The sequence below is a fragment of the Thermobia domestica genome, chromosome 13 (genome assembly GCF_964235325.1).
Source record: "Thermobia domestica chromosome 13, izTheDome1.hap1.1, whole genome shotgun sequence".
In the NCBI taxonomy this organism is placed as follows: Eukaryota; Metazoa; Arthropoda; class Insecta; order Zygentoma; family Lepismatidae; genus Thermobia; species Thermobia domestica.
The window spans coordinates 172,414,331-172,437,131 of NC_137466.1; the positions used below are offsets into that span (position 1 = coordinate 172,414,331).

Consider the following 22,801-nt stretch of genomic DNA (forward strand, 5'->3'; position numbering starts at 1 on the left):
GTAGTCTAAAAAACATTAAGCCTTTGCAATCGAGATGGGTTAATGTCCCAAATCTAAGGGTATATCAGGTCTAACGTCACTTGGCAGCTGACAGTTGAAGCAAGTAAACGTACGGAAAGTATTGGAATCTTATAATGAAACGTGCGGTATTGCGCCTGAAGATGAATCAACATTCCGCTAAACTGCGCTACATTTTACATTATTTCGATGGAAGTGCAAATTCTGCGAAGGCTCATGGAAAAATTTGTGCTATTTATAGGCAAGATACCTTATCAAAAACAACAGACAAAAGATAGTTCAGTCGCTTTCTTTCTGGAAATTACCATGTCTAAGATGCAGCTCGCAATGTGCGACCAATTACAGCAAAAATGAATTACACGTATTCTGGCAAAAGTCAAGCAAGATCGGCATGTAAGAGTCATGACATTGCCAATGACATAAACAAATAGACGTTTGGGTGCTACATGATCTGACACAAGAACATTTACTCAATCGAATTTCTATCTGCGAATCTGTACTGAAATGTAACGAAGCAGAGCCATTTCTGAATCAGTTAGAAAGCCATTTCTGGTTCGATCACCGATGAAAAGTAGATAACCTATGACTGTAATGTGCGAAACATACGTTGGTCGAAGCACGGAGAAGCTCCACACAGAAGTTTATGCTGTGGGTTTAGTGGAATTGGAAGGGCGTTGCTTATCACAATCTGCTGCCGCCGGGCAGAACAATCGACTCAAAGCTGTACTATCGACCGTTAGCGTCAGTCCACTTAGCAATTCAAAAGAAACAGCCGGAATTGCTCACCAAAAATGATGTCGTATGCCACGCTGACAACGTCATAACGTATAAATTTTAACGACCCGTCAGAAATTGAGAGATTTTAATGCATCCACCATATAGCCCAGACCTGGCACAGTCAGACTATCTTTGTTTTGATCTCTACAGAACTTTTTTAACGGCGTTAAGTTAGTTTCAAAAGAGGCATGTGAAGACCGCGTGTCATGATCAGAAACCACGAAAATCCTATGGCGACAGGATTATGATGTTGCCGGAAAAACAGCAGAAGGTCATCGAATAAAACGCTGTATATGTAGTTTCAGAATGTTAATTTCAAATGACAAGAAATGTATTCTCAATTTTGACCTCCAAAAGCTCAATACATTCTAGAAAACGACATTAATTAAACTAATAATTGTTCCGAAATCTTTTCTTATGGACCATAGGTGCACAATTCACGGTATCATAATTCAGGGGTGTAGAAGCAAAACCTGATAAATCCATTTTTTCAATTTTGTCAGAAGACGAAACAAAAGTGACTTCCTTATATTTCAGAATTGAAAACTCGCTGTAGAAAACAATGTAAGTGACACATTGAAATTGTTTCACTTATCTTATTTTTTAATATGTTTATGCTTCAGTTAGATTTTTATACATAGCTTTACTTCGTTATATGCTAGATTGTATTTTTAAGCAATAGTATTTTCTATTTTGTGACGCCTTGGCACAATTTACAATCTTTTGTCTACTGTTACAGTAACTATTGTTTTTCAGGGTGTCTACTGAGTTTCATTCTCGAAATTCTAGTATATTTCCAGTGTATTCTGTATAACTATCACAAAAATTCCAGTACATAATACAATGATTTTATAAAGTTCTTTAGGAATAATCACACTCTTGATGATTTCAAGTTTGTAATTGTTTTACCATCAAAAGAATATTTTATTTTTAATAAATTTAGTTCGCCTTGATCTTTTGAAATACAATGATTTTTTAAAACATTTTTCACAAAATAGATACAACTTTTGCTTTGGAAAAATTTATCATCTCAATGGACACAAAATTGTTTCTAAAACTACTAAAACAATTACAAAAAAAAAAAAAATATATATATATATATATATATATTGTTTACAAATTACCAGCTTCATAATTTTTCCAGTATGTGGATCGAAATTCCAGTATATTTCCAGTATCAAAATTAAATTCCAGTATAATTCAAGTATTTCCAGTATCTCCAGTATCAGTAGACACACTGTTTTTGGCACTTACATTGTTTTCTACAGCGAATATTCAATTTTTGAACAATTGTTTTTCTTTAGTGGTAGATTTCACTCATCTGCATTAAGTAGTGAGCACTAAACAAAAAAATTGTTCAACAATTCTGAAATATACGGGAGTTACTTTTGTTTCGTCTCCTGACAAAATTGAAAAATGGATTTAGCAGGTTTTGCTTCTTCAGCCCTGAATTGTTGGGGACCCAAATTTATACTCTATACGAAAGTCTTGGTCATAATTATTAGCTTAAGCAATAGCATTTTGCAGATACTAACTGGCACACTTTCTAAGTCTTTCATGTTCTTCATTGCCTTTAAATTATTCATTATTTTTTAATGGAGTGGGTTTCCAATCCACTAGCAATGAGTAGTGCTGAAAATAATAACGAAAATGCATCATGCTGGATCCATACATAAATATATATTTTCATGTAAATCACAATGTGTTCATTGGACATTTCGACCTTAACGCCATTATGTACAAAGATATTACTACTAATTTTGTTACGGAGACTTACTCAAAAACTTACATTTGATGGATCTGGTAGAGGATCTCCCTTCCTATGCAATCTGAAATACATATCCCCTTCCTTGGCGAACTTCACCTCGAGGCCTGCATCTCGAAACACATAAGGAAGCGTATGCAAAGGAACAGTCCTCAGTGTTGGAAAGCCACAACCAACATCGATTAAATCAAGGTCCCCAACACACTTTAGGTTTTCCACAATCACCATCACATGGCTTTCTTTCTCATCATCACCATAATAGCCAGACACTACGAAAACATTATAGCCGAGAGATTTAAGCAGTAAATACATAAAATAGTTGTTGTGGATACAAACACCGCCTTTTCCGGATAATCCAATTTCAAGAATGGCTTGTAAAGTTGGTATTCTCTCTGTTTCTTTCACAATTTTCAGATTGATGCTCTGTAAAAAAATCAAGCAAACACACAAACCAATTATAATGAGATAGTTTCAGTTTCCAATACTTACAAATCATAGCATGTTACACACAATTATCATAAACCGTTAATAAAAAAATGTCCCTTAACTAAAATTTGATTAAAGGGAAAGTGAAACAAACGTAAGATTTGATCTTCTTTATATGGGAATAAAGTAAATGATTGAAAACCTGGATGTCAATAATTCAATTGGAATCACTTCAAGTCGAAATGAAGTTAGTTTGATTATGATGGTGGGATGTAAATACACAAGTTACATACAAAGAAAAGAGTGCTATTTCTATTCTAAAGATAAAAAAAATGCAATTTCCATAAAAAACATTCCACAGAAGTGAAATGATACACAGGGAAACAACCATAGACTTGCATCTCATTATTTCAAATTACAAAAAGTATATAAAGTATATACTTTTAAAGAAAAGTATATATTTCGACACAATGCTCCACCTGGTTAAACTATGCCAGTCATATATAGTGTTATGGATGCTTACATATTTTACAAATAGGAGAAGTCCGGCTTATTTTATTTACATATTTTAAAAGAAATGGTGTGTTTAATTTCAAATATCAATATATTAGATGAACTTCATTCATTGTTTATTATTATTTATTTACTTATGTCAAATAAGAAATAAGACATTTCTGGCGAATATAATCATTTTTTTTACCTTAACGTTCCACAATTATGCTCTTTAGGTCAAAGGAGACGGACGATTAATAGATAGTGAACGATTAATTGAAAGAAATTAGTGGAATGAAACAGAAGAACTTCGAAGAATCCCTTAAAAATGTCGTCTACCACAAACTCGTACGTCCTGGGATCGAACCAGGGACTCGTCGGAAATCCTGTAATGCCAGTGCCACACTGTGACTCTGAAACGTTAGAATCAGTTATTAAAAAAGTTTTGAAAGAAGATGCGTACTGTTCTGTTGCTTGGATTGAAGCTCACCGTCATTCCTACCACAGAGGATACGTGAAATATGGTTTCCTACAGTTTATGGTGGAAAACGAATCACCGTAATGGAACAGCATGCTCTTTCACTGGAAACTGAACCTGAGACCCCGTGAACCCAAAAGATGCGCGCGCTAGCCACTAAAACAGCAGGCAGAACCCGTATTGTTTTGTAAAATAACACTGAAGCAAACGAGGAATTCAATGAATCTGACAGCAATAATAACTAAAAGTTAGCACAATATTCTGATAATAAAGAAACACATCCTACATGAAATATACCGTGTGCGTGGGTTTTGTCAAGATTTTCCGGTTTCTATCCGTTTTTTTCATTCCACTACTTGATTCATTTTCATTAGCACCATTTCCTTTAGCCTACACAGTATAACTATGGGGCGTAAAACTAAAATACTTCATTTTATTTTCTACACAAAATGTATACCTAGGTATATTATTAATGTTTCTCTTTAACACTTTCGTTCCATGACTGACTCACTAACACACTTCAAACCGATTTTGCTTGCTTAGTGAAAATTTGAAATGCCTATATTTCCACACTCTCTGTGAGCCTTCATCACAGCTAATACAAAGAAGAGAAAAACAGAAACATCTTGAGTTATTATCGAACAAATTCACCGGGGAAAAGAAGTTAGACAAATTCTAATGACTGTTTTTGCCTAGTTAGTAAGTTTGTTGATTTTTAACTCATACATGTTTCTATTTTTTACCCTCTCTTCACTTTGACCAATGCTTCTGAAGAGACAGCCAAACGCTAGGTATTTACGGGAATTAGATCTAACTTCATTAGTAAAATCGATGTGAATGACTTCAACATGATATAATTCCAACTTCTTGTAATCTATTTCATTTTTAGAATTTGAGTAGTGTGTATACTATTAACCAATAAATAAATAAATAACCTGATAATCGTGTCGTTGGTGTACTGGCAGCTTTGCCAGATATGTACACTCATGTCCAAAATGATTGTCGCATATCTATAACTGTCTTCTTGTAAGAATATAAATATAATTTATTTTGCAGGGTACTTTTAATACTGATACTACGTGTATAATCGGGAAATGTATATTTGTGGTAAATTTTATAGGAAAAGAATTATAAATACGAAAATTAGAATGAGTAGAACAAACTGTTGCTAAATGGACAAGAAAGTTTTATTTTCGTTTTATTGTTCTTATTTACTGCTCTTTTGACATGCAATTTGCCACATACATGTCTTTGTCGATTATACACATACTAACATTGTAAAAAATACCGGGCGAATTCGTTATCAATTATATTCTTATAACAACATATTTATAGACATGCGACAATAATTTTGGACATGAGTGTACTTTACAACTATCGTATTTAACGAATACGACTTTTCTTTATTTTTAAAATACAATCATTGTAAAAACTATGTAGGTCGCTTCTCTACTACTTTTCTATAATCTAAGTTTCTTGATATTAAAAGAATTCCAAGTAATGTTAAGTAATACTTCAAATAAATAAGTAAATAAATAAATAATAACGAAACACAACAACACACCGAACAAGGCTATTTGATAATAATATAAAACACAATCACCTGAAATAAAATGAAATCTTTAAGTTTTACGTCCCACGGTTATGCCGGCTAGGCTAACGGAGACGGTGATGATGAGACCCCGAGAAAACCCATGCACACGGTGTTTGTTCACCACAAAGCTCACTTGGCCCGAAATGGGATCGAATCAAGGACCCCATGCACCAGAGGTGAACGCTCTACCATTAAGCAACCGTGGCCTAAGACACAATCACAAAACATGTAAGTTTCAATACACTGCATCTTCATACTTTGAGAAGGAGTGGAAAGTCTGATGAAGACACAGTTAGTGTATTGAAACTATTACGTGTTTTGTTATTGGGTTTTATATTATTATCATAATAAACTTGCTCAATGTGTTGTTGTGTTAGTTGAAATATCTATTTATCTATCTATCCATCCGTATATATATATATGATTGACAGCACAATCTGTTCTAGTGTAGTCACAGGAAAAGCAGAACCAACAAATTAAGAATTACCTAGGTAAACTCGTAGTGTTGTGATTGTCCGTTATTTGAAGACTCATTTATAGTTGTGGGGCATATGTAATTCCGTGAAATTTTGAATGAAGCGATGGATAGGTAATGAGCTATAGAATGGTGTACTACCGGATGTTTTGTCTCAAAGTATGGCCGAGCTGGTGTATGACGTCATAATTTTAAGATGGCCGCTAACGCCGATATCGATGTCTTTTCAGCGCCATACAGGCTAGAGTTCTCAACCGATTTTTATGGGAGGTGGTTCATTTTATTTCTTCTCGCTACTGCATCTGTCCTTTGCATAGATATTTGCCAAATAAATAGTTTCACTGCTTTAAAAATTAAGAAAACTATCAAAACTGGTGTAAAATTAAATCGCTTTTCCGAATTTCAATGAGCACACCGACTAAACTAGCGAATAGCTTTTAGTAAGTGTCTCATTATTTTCCATGGCTATTATTTATCCATATTGCACAGATATTTGTCAAATAGGTAATTTTAATTGTTTACAAATTTAATAAAACGTCGGAAAAATTGAGGTAAAACTGAGTATTTTGAAAGATATGCAATCAAATATCGACAATGAAAATGGTGTGAGGTATAAACTGTCCAACAAATCATTATGCCATAAATACGTTAAATTAAACAAAAGTTTCCGATTATAGGGTAATTTATTTTCGTATTGTAGTGGACCACTTCCTTATAACCGTTAAAAAAAGATACGCATAATAATAAAACAGAAATGAAAATTAGTAAATATGATGGGTTGTAAAAGCAAAACAAATAGTAAAATACTTCAAATACACAAACAAACCCTTTTTGTTATTACACAACTAATTAGAAAGGAAACTAATAACAGAGATTCGACTTATGAGTCATCATCTGAGTCCGACAGTTGCATTTGATCGTCATTATCACAATGCTCTTTCTCTGCTCCACATTTGCACAGTTCTGTACATCTAAGTGATTGAGCATGGCATCTGCAATTGACACAGTGGAGAGCGCACCGTCCTTTGACACAACGGCAACGTACCAATTTTAAAATAGCTTCTGGAGCGCATGGTACATGACTCATGATAGAAAAATAGTCATTTCCTACCAAAACGTAGATGGTCACGCAGATCTGGGTGTGTAAGAGTAGCCTATTGCCACTCCATCAGTTCTGAAGATACGTTGTTATAAAACTGGCTTTGTTGGCGGCAAATTTTCAATTCGAACGTCTTTTTTGGTAAACAACCACTACCGGAGCTTACAAATATCTGAAAATTGTTTACCTTGTAAATATACGAGACAAATGAACCTTTCTATCAAGTTTTCATCTTCAGGCAACTTTATCAAATACTTAATACAACATTTTCTTTAGAAGATTCAAAAACATTCCAGAAAATTAGTTTTTGTCTCTTCTTGAAGGAAGCCATTGTGTCACACTTAGACAGAGAATGAAATCCTAATAATGCCTTAACTTGCTTGGGATTTAGACAAGAGTAAAGTTCTATTGACCTCCTATTAGCTTCAGTTCTGGTCACAAACATATTGTCTGGTGGGAGCAATTGTAACCACCACAATAACAGAACAAACACGTCTATATCTGTTGAATAAATGTGGAGGGTGGAAGTACGGGCCGATACATATAAACAATATAAAATAATTTTTTGTATTATCTTCCTCGTAGCTACTTGCAAGTTGTGTAACATAATTTTAACCGGAGACTTTGCCTCGTTCCTCCAACTAACAACTAAATTTTGCTTTATTTTCTGTGCGTGCAACAATACTTTATGTAAACAATATAAAATAATTTTTTGTATTATCTTTCTCGTGACTACTTGCAAGTTGTGTAACATAATTTTAACCGGAGACTTTGCCTCGTTCCTCCAACTAACAACTAAATTTTGCTTTATTTTCTGTGCGTGCAACAATACTTTATGTAAACAATATAAAATAATTTTTTGTATTATCTTCCTCGTGACTACTTGCAAGTTGTGTAACATAATTTTAACCGGAGACTTTGCCTCGTTCCTCCAACTAACAACTAAATTTTGCTTTATTTTCTGTGCGTGCAACAATACTTTATGTAAACAATATAAAATAATTTTTTGTATTATCTTCCTCGTGACTACTTGCAAGTTGTGTAACATAATTTTAACCGGAGACTTTGCCTCGTTCCTCCAACTAACAACTAAATTTTGCTTTATTTTCTGTGCGTGCAACAATACTTTATGTAAACAATATAAAATAATTTTTTGTATTATCTTCCTCGTGACTACTTGCAAGTTGTGTAACATAATTTTAACCGGAGACTTTGCCTCGTTCCTCTAACTAACAACTAAATTTTGCTTTATTTTCTGTGCGTGCAACAATACTTTATGAGCGAGGTAAGCTGTAAACTCATCCTTAGTCCTGTAATGAGACAGCAAAGGTCTCAAGATTACTTTCTTTATATCTGTGGAGTCCGTGATTTTATATTGAACAGGCGATGTTTGACTAGCCATTTTCTTTCTCATTGAGTTTTTCAGTGAATGTTCGACGTACGTGTGACACACCAAGTGAGTTTCATCGTATTTTGTTAGATACCAATATATCTTCTTGATGAACTCAATTGAAAGGTCTCAACACGTCTTTACCTTGAATCCTTTTGCATACATTGTACCTCTGCCATGCCATCAATGACTACTACAGAGTATTGAATGAGAGTGGTTTGTTTTGAGTGAGCTGCTATTTCATTGTATGTAGCTAGCCCCAACGATGTAACAAATCAGTGACCGCATCTGCTGAATGTGCCCTTGCATTGTCATGAAGAATGATGGGTAGGTTCGTCAGGAAATGGTGTCTTTTTCGTCTTACAGCTGCTCGCAGATTATTTTGCAAAAAAATGCAGTAGTACTCTGCACTAACGGTGTGACCTTGAGGCAGTATGGTTTATGATTACACCATCCCAGTCGTATGCAATGATGAGAATAGCTTTCACATTGGTTGGGGTATTCCGAACTTTTTTTTTCCCTCGGTGACCAAGGATGACGCCACTCGTTTGATTGCCGTTTCAGCTGTGGTTCATAAGCTCTGGCCCAGGTCTCATCAACAGCAATGATCCGCCATAAGAAGGCCTCACCTTCACGTTGATAGCGCTCCAAGTGTGTTCGAGTGGCATCATATCGCAGCCACTTGTGTTGTTCAAGTTCTTCTTCAGAATTTTCAGCACAGTCGAATGCGTTAGTCCTGTATCGTTGGCCAACTGACGAATCGTAGTGTTCCGATCCACTAGCACTAACGCGTTCACGTTCTGCACATATTCTTCACTTACAGGGGGATGGTCGGAGCGAGGCATGTCTGTGACATTTTGTCGTCCGCCATTAAAGGCTTTAACCCACTTTGCTGCTGTACGGTATAGTAATGCACTTGCACCGCAACTTCGTAGCAGTGTTTTGCATTCCTACCTCTAGCGCATTCAATTTTCAACCAGCTCCTCCGATCTTCCTTTGTAAACATGATTGTATTCCGCGAGCACTAACGCAGCGTGACTGTAGTCCACGAACACTCACTCAAAACTGCTGGCGCTGCACGCGCATGGAGGGGAGGGCAAGCGAATTAATGTGCTTTGAGGGAGGGTCGGCATCTAATCTACCGCTCGTATGAATTATAATGGATTGCTTTGTTCCCGAGTATATGTATAGCAGTTTTGCTATTGGTAAAAATCCAACCCTTGTATAATTTACAAAAAAGATTGCTAAATGCATTTTTTTGATTTTTTACTAAATTTTGTTGTCTATTCATAAGTTTTAATTACGAGCTCCCTCATGGCTAAGCAGTTTGAGTATGCACCTTAGCGTGGGAGACCTGGATTCGATTCCCGATGGGAGCTCAAATGGTTCGGATCCCACTTAAGTTGTAGGTCCATGCCTCATATACCCTCGCTGCTGAAAGGGATGCTACTCAAAATCAAATCAAATCAATTAGCAGAAGCAATCTGAATAGGCTTTCGTTGAGATTGAGAGAATTTTTAAAAAGTGGAACTGTACGGCTGGATTGGAGTACGATCCCGGGTCCCGAACTAACTACTATGCCACTCAGTTCTTCAAGGACCAGATATTTGTGTTTGCTCCTGAGACCCTTATCCTTACATCACTTGTTAGACATTATAAGAACCTAATAAATATACAAAAAGTTAAAGTATTTGCACGAATTATTTAGAATTCTACATATTGAACATTGAATAATATTCACTTAATGAGAATAAAATACAGAGAACTATAATTACCTGAAAGGGAATCTTACTCTGGAATGCGTTGATTATTTCATGCAGAAATTCATGACTGACAATCTTCCTTCCTTCGGGATTTAGCTTGAGCTTCTTTATAATAAATTCCACAGCTGTTTCTCGATCAAGATCTGTAGCCATTTCTTTCAGGCCAAGACAGCCTTTTTTGGTCCTTTAAAAGCGGATTGTTTGTTTCAAGCAGAAAAACAGATATATATATATATGATGCACTGACTGTTAGTGATATAAAATGAGATTTAATAATAAAATATACATTTCTTCCTTATTTATATGATTTCAAGTAGTTGCATTTTCTTTACTTCATTTTGTTAGCTTACTCAGTTCTGTGAATCAAGTCTTGAACTTTATATTCAGAAAATAAACTACCGAAAATATTTTTATCTGAAATTGAAATTAAGATTGGCGACAGGTTGCGAAATAATACAATACAAAAGATAATGTCTAAGTGCAAGATAAAACTCATCCCGAAGATAAAGAAAAACGATAGAAGGATGTTTAAATACGTACGTTTTCCTTTGAAAAAGGAAAATGATTTATGTTGTTATACTAAAAAGTATTAGTATGTGATTGCATAATTACTTCTGCCTATTAGATCGACATTAATGATTTTGCAGAGTTCAGAAAGAATGCGTTCCTTGGAATTTCTGCAATTCAAACAAACAAAATCATTGAATGTTTCTTTTCTACTGGTGAAACTACATGAAATTCTCGCTCAACGTTCATTGAAAGAACATGAAGAAATTTTTTTCGTTTTTTGCAAACTGTAGTTTCTCAGAAAGTAAATATACTTTTGTCAAGTTGAAAGCTACTAGATAATGCATTTTTTGAAGCTCAAAGTAGTAAAATTAGGTTATTATTTATTTTTTTCATACACATGGTGAGCAATAGGTACTTAGTTTCCATCTCTGTTATAACGTATTTGGAATAACCAAAGACGTATCTTGAAATTTGCGTTCCGCACGTTAACACTGATACTTGATCTGATTTTACCGATAGCTTTAAGAATCATAGAGACTGAAGTCTCGTTTCTGAGGTGTCAAGTTGATTAGAAGGCGGAGTGATCGGGTAATGTAGTAAAATTATATAAGGTACCGGTGTTAACTCAAAATAGCAAATTTTAAAATACCGGTACATAATTTGATTAAACCAACGATAATATGTCTCTCGATTTCAATACTGGATTTCTAGAGGTTTTTTTTTTTTTTTTTTTTTTTTTTGCAATAATTTAACTTTCTCTAGCATTACTTATCACAATTTTCGCATCTATTTTTTCAAATGTAGCACAAGTTTGTTTTTAAAAATTATGGCACTTTGAAACGGTACATTTTTGGTAGTAAGGTGTACCTAATACAAAAATAAGGATATACCTTGATTACGTGCACACTCTAGCTAATGTATTCACTGAAATATAGAAATTAATGCAAAAAAAAAAAAAAAAAAAATTAAACACTTTCTCTAACCTCATCTTTAGTTAAAGGATAACATGCAGCAAGACGTTTACCAATTCTTCTTTTAAGTTTGTTCTCCCGTCAGCAACAATCATATTATAATTGAAAAAGAAACTCTCGGCACCAACACTCGAGACTGGCAACCATACTGAACTAACGAGCTGACAGCAAAAGACACGTGGTTAACTTTTAAACTGTTTAACAATGATACAATGTCAACTTCCTTATCCTCACTGTTGAGAACTTGATTAAACTACTTTTAAATTCGCGGTAAGCAACTAGCAGATCATGAACATTATCACCACAAAACACAGTCAACGATTTAAACAACAAATCCTATATTCAAAAGTTATAGTCTTATATTCAAAAGCTTCAAAAAGTAGTGTCATCTGCTCTGTACCTGTAGCAGTAAACGTTTTAAGGTCACTGTGTCTTCTATGTATTTACCACCTTAGGGAAACTTACTATCTGGACGTGTTTTGTATAAGCATGCTCCCAACATTCAAGATATCAATGAACATGCAAAAAACAGCAGTGTAGTAACACAGGAATGTGCCTGAACCCTACAAACGTACTTCCACGCGTATCCCCCCAAAAACCTTCACTCTACCCTGAACCGGAACAGATTCAATTTTTGCTTCTAGTGACCACTTAGTATACGTTGGCGCGCGTGTTTGAAGTAGGTAACAGTTTATGTTGCACACACACACACACACACACAATCGCTAACACACCTGCTCTGGCTACAGGACATGCCCCGCGTAGGCTTTCTGCCTTCGTACTGACCTGAATCGAAAGATGCAATTCTCGATTGTAATGACCACCTAGCACATTACACAGGAGTGTATTTCAGATGGATACCAAATATTTAGACAGTTTCCACCTACTTCTGCCACGAGAACACTGTAATTATAGCTAAAACAATTATGTCCTCTTAAAGTATGCCTGCACCACCACCTATAAAAACAACAATTGCTGAAGGTACTGATTGTCAGGTACAGGTGTAGTTATGGCGCTCCACATTTTGGAAGATTTGTAGGTAAAATTCAATACTTTGCATGAAAAAACATGTTTGCAGGCGACAGAATACATAAAAAAATATTATTTTTACATATTATCACATAGCTTGCTCAGTGTGTTGTTGTGTTTTAGTACAAAATGGAAACAAAGCCTGATAGAATAATTAAATACAAAGTAACGCAACTGTTTTTTTTTTTTTTTTTTTTTTTATTTAGGTTTACAAGTGTAGGTTTAGTAGTATAAAATCATTAAAATGTTTTACGACGGATAAAATAAGTGAGTGAATATGAAAGATGGGTATTAATTGCTATTTAACATTATCGGCATATTTCTGCACAATGTACAGAACATTTATTTTATATTTACAAGCGATGCGTTACTAGTATGAAACCATGATAAATGCTATTGAAACTCATACCATTTCCTAAACCAGGGTTGGAAAAACCATGGTTTTTATTTAGAAAAACAAAAAAACGGTTTTTTTGGTTTACACCAGGTTTATTTGGTTTAAATAATTTGCTCTATATATTCATATCATATATGGACAGAAATAAGTTTGTTTCGCCTTGGTGTTATTATGCAACAGCCTTGGTGTTATTGGGTTATGCTGGAAGGGGTCACATAAGCTTAAAGCGGAATAAAAACTGCTTCTCGAGTTACATTCGAGAGAAATTGTCCTCCATTTGAACTCGGAACCAGGACTAATTGGCCACAAATGCGATACGTCTGCCGACTCACTCACGAAGGAATCCTGATAAAAATACGTTGTACTGATCTTTACATGCTTCTTAATATAACTGTCAAGAGTCATTTCAGAAGGACAAAAAGATAAACAGTGGCACAAGTGAAACCATTATACAGAATTACATATGGACAATTTCAAAGTACTACGGAGTACAGAAGAACTAATTTAGTTCAAGTTAGTTAACAACGAATTTTATTGGTCCAAATTAAAGAAATACAACGACTTAATTTGCATATCAGTAAGAAAAGTGTATAAAGATACGAATTATTTGAGTCCACTTTGGCTCAGACTCATTTATACATAAATATATACCAAAGATACTTCTCATTTCACTAAATGCCTCTCGTGGGGTCTGTATGACCCCCCCCCCACACACACACAAGTACGGCATTTCGATGTATTTTATCAATAGTAAACGTTGAAACAAACAACGGTTTTAATATTATTACTCACTACTCTCGTACAATAAAAAGTCGAGGTGGTGTCGCAATTTTTGCTCGCTCTTATATACATGCAACTGAGATTGACGTTCGGAATTTTTGCGTCGAAATGCATTGTGAGGTAGTCGCATCAAAACTTCAAGAGTTAAATATTTGTATTGTGTGTATCTATAGGACCCCTTCTGGTGATTTAGGAATTTTCTTTAAAAATTTTGAGAAACTTCTAGCGAACTTACGTAGAAAATTTAGTAGTGTAGTTATCTGTGGGGATATAAACATAGATTGGTTAAAGAATTCAACTGATAAATCTAAGTTTCAAGATATGTTAAATTTATATGAACTACAAACTATTATTAACGTACCTACTCGTCAAGGAAAGACAGCTATCGACCAAATTATTATTCCAAAAAATAATCTTAAATGTTTGTTTGAAGTTACTGAACTTGGATTTTCTGATCATGAAGCCATTTATTGTAGAATACCTACCGAGAGAATAGTGAAGGGAAGTCCGAAACCGATAACGAGAACAACCAGATTATTTTCAACGGAAAATATAAATTATTTTTGTTTTCTATTATCTCGTGAATCTTGGAATCCCTTGTACGACTTACCTAGTGGTAATGACAAATTCAATTATTTTGTTGATGTTTTCTTACATAATTTTAACATAGCATTTCCATTACAGTTACGGAAAGATCTTAATAACATGAAAAAGTGGGTCACGCAAGGAATAAAAGTTTCAAAGCAAAAGCTTATATATTATCATAAACTTAAGAAAACCTGTGTTAATTTACCAGCTAAAGTTATTTCCCATATAAAAACATACAAAAGAATATATCAGAATGTTATTCGAACAGCCAAAAGAATCCACAATGACACTATAATACACGGATATAAAAACAAAATGAAAGGTGCGTGGAACGTAATAAACAATTCATCAAAGACTGTTCCAATGCGTGAAATATCACAAGTTAATTATGGAAATAATTCTTTTGCTGATCCTGTTGCCATTACTGAAGTCTTTAATCAGTATTTTCTTAATACGAATTTACCACCTGGAAAGTTGGATCTCGCTGTAGAGTCAAATATTCCATGCAACAAACATAGTATGTATGTAACTCCGGTAACTGAAGAAGAATTGTTGGACTGTATCAAAAGGCTTTCTAGTACCCGTTCTGCAGGTATAGATGAAGTCCCATCCCTAATTATAAAAAAGAGTGCGCATTTAATAGTGAAACAACTATGCTTTCTTGTAAATGTATCATTTGAATCAGGCGTTTTCCCCGACAGATTGAAGACTGCAAAAGTTATACCTTTGCACAAAAAAGGAAATACTTATGATGTTCAAAACTATAGGCCTGTTTCTATTTTGTCTGTTTTCTCGAAGATTTTTGAATCACTAATGTTATCGCGCTTGAGAAATTTTATATCCTGCCATAACCTAATCTCGTCTTCTCAACATGGTTTCCAAAAAAACAAATCAATTGATACAGCGTTGTTTAACTTTATTAAAGAGGTTTCTACAGTACTTGATAAGGGAAAATATGCAGTAGGTTTATTTGTTGATTTCTCCAAGGCATTCGACAGTGTTCAACATTCTCTTCTACTGGCAAAACTCCAGAAATATGGTATTAGGGGTGTAGTACATGAATGGTTTCGCTCGTACCTGACAAACAGAAAACAAGTAGTAAAAATACAAAAAATAATTAACAATAAACAAGTCACATTTTCATCCACAACTGCTACTATCTCTGCTGGTGTTCCTCAAGGCTCAATTCTTGGGCCAATTCTTTTTTTATTTTACATAAATGATCTTGTTCAATATATGTATCCCCAACATATTGTACTATATGCTGACGATGTAAATGTCATAGTAACAGCGGACAATACAGTTGAACTAGAAAGTAAATTAAAACAAACTGTGGAGCGTTTGATAAAATGGACATCTCAGAATCAACTGCTGATAAATGCAAAGAAAACAAAAGCACTAAATTTTCATTACTCATGTACACCTCGAACAGTACCACCCATTGTGATAAATTCAACTAATGTAGACTATTCAAAATCCACTAAATTTTTAGGTGTAACAATAAGCAATAGGCTTACATGGGATGCACATATTACTGAGCTAAACAGCAAATTAAGTCGTATCTGTTTTGTCATTTATAGACTACGTGGTTCAGTGTCAAAAGAAACTTTGCTGTTATTGTACTATGGTAAGTTTCAATCATTGTTAAATTACGGAATAATTTTCTGGGGAGCCTCCTATTCCAGTGTTACTACTTTTCGTCTACAGAAAAAGGCAATAAGATCTATTTTTAATCTATCACCAAGGTCCTCATGCAAAAGGGTCTTTCAGTCAAATAAAATTTTAACTGTGCCTTGTCTGTACATATACAAAAGTATCATATATGTAAAGAGAAATGAAAGTAGTTTTCTTCATGTTGACGATGTACATTCATACAACACACGACAAAAGAATAACATATTCACAGCATACCAAAACTATGCGTGCACCAAAAGAAGTGTTCTTCCTATGTCCGCTAAGTTGTTTAATAAGCTCCCAAGTTATTTGAAGAATATCAAAAACATACGAAATTTCAAAAATGAACTATTTAATTTTTTGTGTAACAAAATGTATTATCATATTAATGAATACTTGGGTGATAGTTTGTAAAATAATGTAAATCAATTATATTGAAATGTCTTATTATTATTTGACAAGTCCTATGTACTGGTCTCTGACCAATAATGTACGACATGGATGAATAAACAATGAATGAATGAATGAATGAATTTAGAATTTTTCTTTGATTGCAATAACAATAATAACTACAAAAAAAATCACAAAACAAACATTTATAAAATTATATTTTAAAAAAAGTTGCTTTTGTAGTATAATCTTTTTGAGTAATAAATGGGGAATTTTGGTCTGAATATAATACGAATAATATACGGGAGTGAAACGTGATAACCCACAAATGTGTGTTCATCAAGATTTTACGAACACTTACACTTTTACGAACATTTTTCGTTTTTTGGTTTAAACCAGTTGTTTTTTTTTTGAAAAAACCAGCTGGTTTAAACCAGCCAACCCTGTCCTAAACCCATTTCATTCCACGATCCTAGCTTGCACGCATACCCACCATCGCTGACGCGCCTGCTACCTTCGGATGCACCCCTGCGCGAACCCACAACTTCACTCTGCCATTACTCAGATAGCAATCTAATTTATAATGGCCACTTTGCAGCGGTTGATTTTTTTTCTGCATTGTAATTTTTATGCTACAGCTCCGAAAGCCGTATTTATACGCAAATCGTAAAAGAAATGTAATTTTTCAACAATTACTTCAGGTGGTCTCCTTTAATTTTATATATGCCAAGTGAGAAATTTTCATGTGGATTAATGGAAACCATTTAAGGTACAATAAGGAGGACATTCGTCTTTTCAACAATTCTTTTTAGTGGTGCGCCAAAAGTAATCCTGTATGGATTGTCGTTTATCCGTAAATGGTACTAGGATATGCTAAATGGCTCAACTGGCGCAGATAGCTGCCCCGGATAAGAATGACCCACTTTGACTCTCTTTTCAACGCCGTATTACTACTTGTTCTTTCTTCAATGACGACGATCTACTTTAGGTTATCTTTTAGTTTCTCCCCCAATCTTGCACATAAGATCTCCAGTGTTACTACACAAAATATAGTTCAGCGAGCAAAGGGGTTATAAGCCCCATAGGTCCGTTCTTTTCTACCTTTATCAAAAAAAAAAAAGGTAGTTCTGAAACCATGAAAAGAGTTATGGTAGATTCTAAACGCCATCCTTCATTTTTTCTTATTCTCATGCTGACATTTCGTCTGATTTTTGTTTTCCTCATACACAATTTTCCCATCAATTTTGTAATTCGAGGCCGCCATCTGCGGAAGTTAACCCTGCTAAATGTCTTAACGGTAAGTCTTTACTTTGACTCCAACTGTGACTTTAATCGGTTCTTATAGGTTCAGTTACTTCCTGGAACTGTTTGTGCGTGAGTCACTTGTTAGAACTGTTCGTGCTTTTGGTGTGACGTCTTAGTTCATATTTTTCCCACTAGGTGTTTGTGTAGTCATATGGTAGTTGGTTAGTAGTCACATGTTCTGTGTGCATGTATGTGTGTGCAGCTGTTTGTGGCATGCGGGAGCGCGTAATTGAATTGGTTGAATTGAGTTAGAGAAAACCTATCATAGTTGTGGTCTAAACTGAAGATATTTTCGACGTATTCTAAAAGTGGACGTTTATTGGTTTCTTGTTTGTAATAATAGCAAGTGTGCTCGGTTTAATAAAACGACGTGTGTGCGGAAAGGAACATTTTTCAGTAATGTTGAGTATTGTGCATGAGTTCTTGGTATCTTATTTTTTCGTGTGTGGAATCAGCAGTTATGAGTTCATTATTCATGAGATTTCTCCTATGGCGAAATGGTGAGTGTTTTCTTTTTTTAATTCATATTATTTTTATTCTTGATTTGTTTTGCATTTGAGTATTACGCAAAGTATTTGGTTTGCTGCTGCTTGTCCTATTGTCTTGTTGAGATGTAATTTTTTTTTCTTTGTCATGCACTGATTTATGATTAGAGACGAGTGTTTTTTTTTTTTAAATTTTTCCCTTCTTATCTTAGCTTTATAGTAGTGGTGTGATTATTTATTATTATTTTGGATGTTTTTATGGTACTTGAGCGGGGGGGTTGGGGGGCGGTAGCCCCCCATTTAGATCTCAAAATTCATAGTCACCGCTTCACCTGAATTGATGTTTAGTAACATTGTGGCCCTTGTACTTATAGTATAATTCTTAACTTCGTATAGTAACATTGTGGCTCTTGTACTTATAGTATAATTCTTAACATCGTATAGTAACATTGTGGCCCTTGTACTTATAGTATAATTCTTAACATCGTATAGTAACATTGTGGCCCTTGTACTTATAGTATAATTCTTAACATCGTACATTACTTTCACTGTGTTAGTAATTGTAATCGATTCATGTGATCCGGTTCCGGGAGCAGTTTAGGAATGATTCCTAAACTGCTCCGGGAACCGGATCACATGAATCGGTTGAAGTCACAGTTGGAGTCAAAGTAAAAATTTGCCGTCTTAACATTAGAGCTGTTGTAAATCTGCACTCTTTATATGCAAAGCTTGTTTCTAGTATCTAACATACGCTAGTACGTTTTTATCATACGAATAATCATTTTTATGATTATCAAAAGTATGTAAGTACGTAATTAATGAATATGCATTAAGAAAATTACAATGAATTCATGGAGTATTTAAACCTGTTCCTATATTAATAATCTGCACGCAGAAAGGAGATTTTAAAAAAAATATTATCGCTTTACTGTCTACAATGTAGTCACACACTTCTAATGGTTGTCAAAGAATGGAAAGAAGCATTATTTGAAATTATACTTGGCATATAAAATGTTTCTGCTTTCTATTTTCTGTCGAAACCAACTGAAGGTCTTAGGCCTTGAATGAAAATATTGAATAAATTGCAATGGCAGCAACTATTGTAGAACAAATTGATATCCGGAACCTTTTGCACTTTCGACTATCATACAACAACTTACTATAATTTAGTAATTCAATCATAAATAACAAAATGGTTCGTAATGAAAAGAGAGGTTCATGTTCATCTGTGGTTTCCTTACGAAACTTTCCCCCTACTGACACAAAATTTTCCCTTTTCGTATCAAACTTTCCCTAGTTGGGTTTTCAAACTGTGCGGCGCGCTTCTGTGGGGAGGCGGGAGGATAAAAAAAAAGATCCTACAAAAGAACATATTTATAATGCATAACACGCATACTAAAGTCTGCATCCTTCTTCTTTAATAATACATAGTGGACTATCCCATTCACTTTGCTGAATATTTAAATATGCCAGTTTTTATTATTCAAATTCCATCTCTGCTCGTATTTTTCAATTTTCACCTTTATGACTTATCACCTTTAATTTTCACAATTTTCACCTTTATGACAATTAATAATTACTAACACCGGCTAATAACATTAAAAGGTGTAGTCAATGTGTACAATGTAGATCATGTGTTAATGAGGTATTTCCATTAGTGATTAATAAATGAAACATAGTATATTATAGTGATAGTCTTTCTTTTAGAGATACATATATTTATGTTATGACACATTTTATGTTTGACAGACGAGGTGCATTAAGATTTTGGTGGTTGAGGGGAGCCTCAACTGCAAAAAGTTTGAAAACCCCTGCCCTAGTTTGTTGAGTGTCTAATTCCTATGACAGAAGTTATGTGATAAAAGTAATTTAGCCAAGGAAATGCCAAACACATTTGTTTTATTCATTTGCTTTTCTTTACTTTTAGTGGCCGCGGTGACTCAGTGGTAGATTGTTCACTTCTGATGCATGCGGCCATGGTTCGATCCCAGTCCGCGCCAAATGGACTTTGTGGTGGACAAACACCGTGTGTTTCGGAGTCCTCGCGTTTCTTCCCACTTTCTTCATTTCATTCATTTCTCATCGTCACCGTCTCCTTTAGCCTACATGAATTTCGGTGGGACGTAAAACTTAGACACTTATTTTACTTTTTCCTTCTTAAAAAAAATAAACGCTAATACACCCAGCCAACAATGGGTGGAAATTATACATTGAACACGCACACATACATAAACTATTGCTATTGTATTGCTTAATTTCTAAAGAACAAAGGAAAAAAATAAACTTTTATATTGGTCAATCAGTCAGCGTGAGAATTTTCCTGGATTTTTACGTTTTACCGGAAAATTCCCTTTTTTCCTTTTGCTAAATTTACCTACGAAATTTCTCAACATTAGGAAAATCTCCCTCAAACTACGAACACTGGTGGGAGGCGTTATACAGTACACCTATTTCATCATCATCATCATTGAACCGAAGGTTCCCCTTCAAAAGGAAGGGAGGATTTTTTAGCACAGTTGCTACTCTATCCTAGTGTAGGGTTTGTCCTGAGTGTTCGTGTATTACGTCATTGTGTGTCAGTCGTTTAGGCTGTAAAGTGATTTCTCGTGATAGTGCATTGTGTTTCGTCTGTGTCACTCTATAAATTTATATATATATATATATATATATATATATATATATATATATATATATATATATATATATATATATATATATATATATATATATATATATATTTAGATTTTCCTTTCCTCCTACTTTGATATAAAAAAAGGCATAAACTGTGTGTGTGTGTGTGTGTTGTTATGTTGCTTGTTTGTGAGTGTGGTGTTTAGTTCTTCTGTGTGGGAAACAAGGTGTATATTTGTTCTGTAGTGTGGGGAGTTGCTTTAGAATTCTTCATTGTGAAGGGATATGTTTTAGATGTTGTGTTCTTCTTAATGTTTGTGTGTTTGTGTTAGTGCTACCTATCGACCCGCGTGGAGTAGGCAGGAAATTAGGCTATTACTGTCTCTATTCTGGAGATAGTTTTGTGTATAGTTTTCTGTGAAAATGGGGGAGTTTCTGATTTTGCCAGCATATCTGTAGTTTAGTCTTGAAATTTCCTGAGATAGTGGATTTATCCCCGCTTGCCGATATAGTTCTTCTTTGGGTGATTGGAAGAGGTTAAGTGTGATTCGTAACCAGTATCTTTCAGTCTTGGCCAGGTCTTCTACGTTTCTCCTGCTGTATACTTGGTGCCCATACAGAAGAATAGAACGGATGATTGTCTTGTATATGTGCAATTTGTTTTTTGTGGTCAAGGGTGCAGTTTTTAGCTTATCTCTGGTTTTTAATGCAGCTATTTTGGCCCTTCGTTTTGTGTTCTTTATGTGCCCGTATAGATTGAGTAGTCTGTCAAAGGTAATTCCTAGGTATTTTGCAGTTTTGGAGGGGAAAATGTGCGTTCTGCCCAGCATGATGGTTTTATCCAGATCTCTTCTAGTTCCTCTTCTGTTTGGGTAGCATAGGAGAATCTGTGTCTTTTTAGGGTTGATTGTTAGCCTCCATTTCTGGCACCAGTTACTGAAGTTTTGGATTTCTTTTTCAAATCTTTTTAGTATATGGGTTGTGTTGGCCGCTGTGGTCCAGTACGCCGTGTCGTCTGCATACAGGGCCATTTTGCATTTGGAATTTTTTCTCAGGGGGTGTCGTTGACATATAGTATGTACAGGAGGGGGGCAATTGTAGAGCCCTGGGGGACCCCTTTTTCAAGTTTTATATCCTGTGACAGTTCCCCATCCACCAGCACACGCGTGCTTCTGCCCCGTAGAAAGTTGTGGATCCAGCGAACTGTAGTGGTGGGTATATCGAGATCTGTCAGTTTAACCAGCAGACCGTCGTGCCATACGGTGTCGAAGGCAGAGCTTAGGTCCATGAAGATGGCCCCTCCCCTTTTCTTGCTCAGAGTGGCTTCATTTATGTCGTTTTTGAGTCTGACCAGTTGGTCCACTGTGGAATGCCCTGGTCGGAAACCTGCCTGCTGGTTTGACAGTTGGTGGCTTTGCTGTAGATAGCGATGAAGTCTGTTAACTAGTATTTTTTCTATTATTTTGGAGAAGGTGTTTGTTAATGAAATTGGCCTGTAATTTTCAGACTTCTTCGCATCTTTGCCAGGCTTGGGGATAAGTATTAGGTGAGCAGTTTTCCAGGCTTGTGGGACGTATCCTGTACGTATTGTGGCAGTGTAAAGTCGCGCGAGGGCTTCGTGGAATGCTGGAGGTGTTTTTTTGATGTGTATTGCTTCTGCATGACGTTTTTATTTTTTTAATGCATAATAGCACGTGAGACTTTCCCTTTCCTACGCAGTGCACTGTTGCCAACTATTATTGACAAAATTATGCTAAATTCAGC

General features: G+C 35.0%; 1 protein-coding gene across 3 annotated transcripts in view; it reads right to left on the reverse strand.

Annotated features, from left to right (window-relative positions):
• The window catches only part of LOC145668756 (arylamine N-acetyltransferase, pineal gland isozyme NAT-3-like), a 32,069-nt gene extending 12,488 nt beyond the window's left edge, over nt 1–19,581 (reverse strand). The window contains exons 1-3 of one of the 3 annotated variants that reach the window (XM_081736901.1): nt 11,771–11,988; nt 10,290–10,461; nt 2,585–2,983 (exon numbers count right to left, since the gene is read on the reverse strand). In XM_081736901.1, the coding sequence (XP_081593027.1) occupies nt 2,585–2,983; nt 10,290–10,461; nt 11,771–11,775 (576 nt within the window). In that variant the 5' untranslated portion in view covers nt 11,776–11,988. The other 2 variants (XM_081736903.1, XM_081736902.1) reach the window with 2 other exon arrangements.
• Between the last annotated feature and the right edge of the window lie 3,220 nt (nt 19,582–22,801).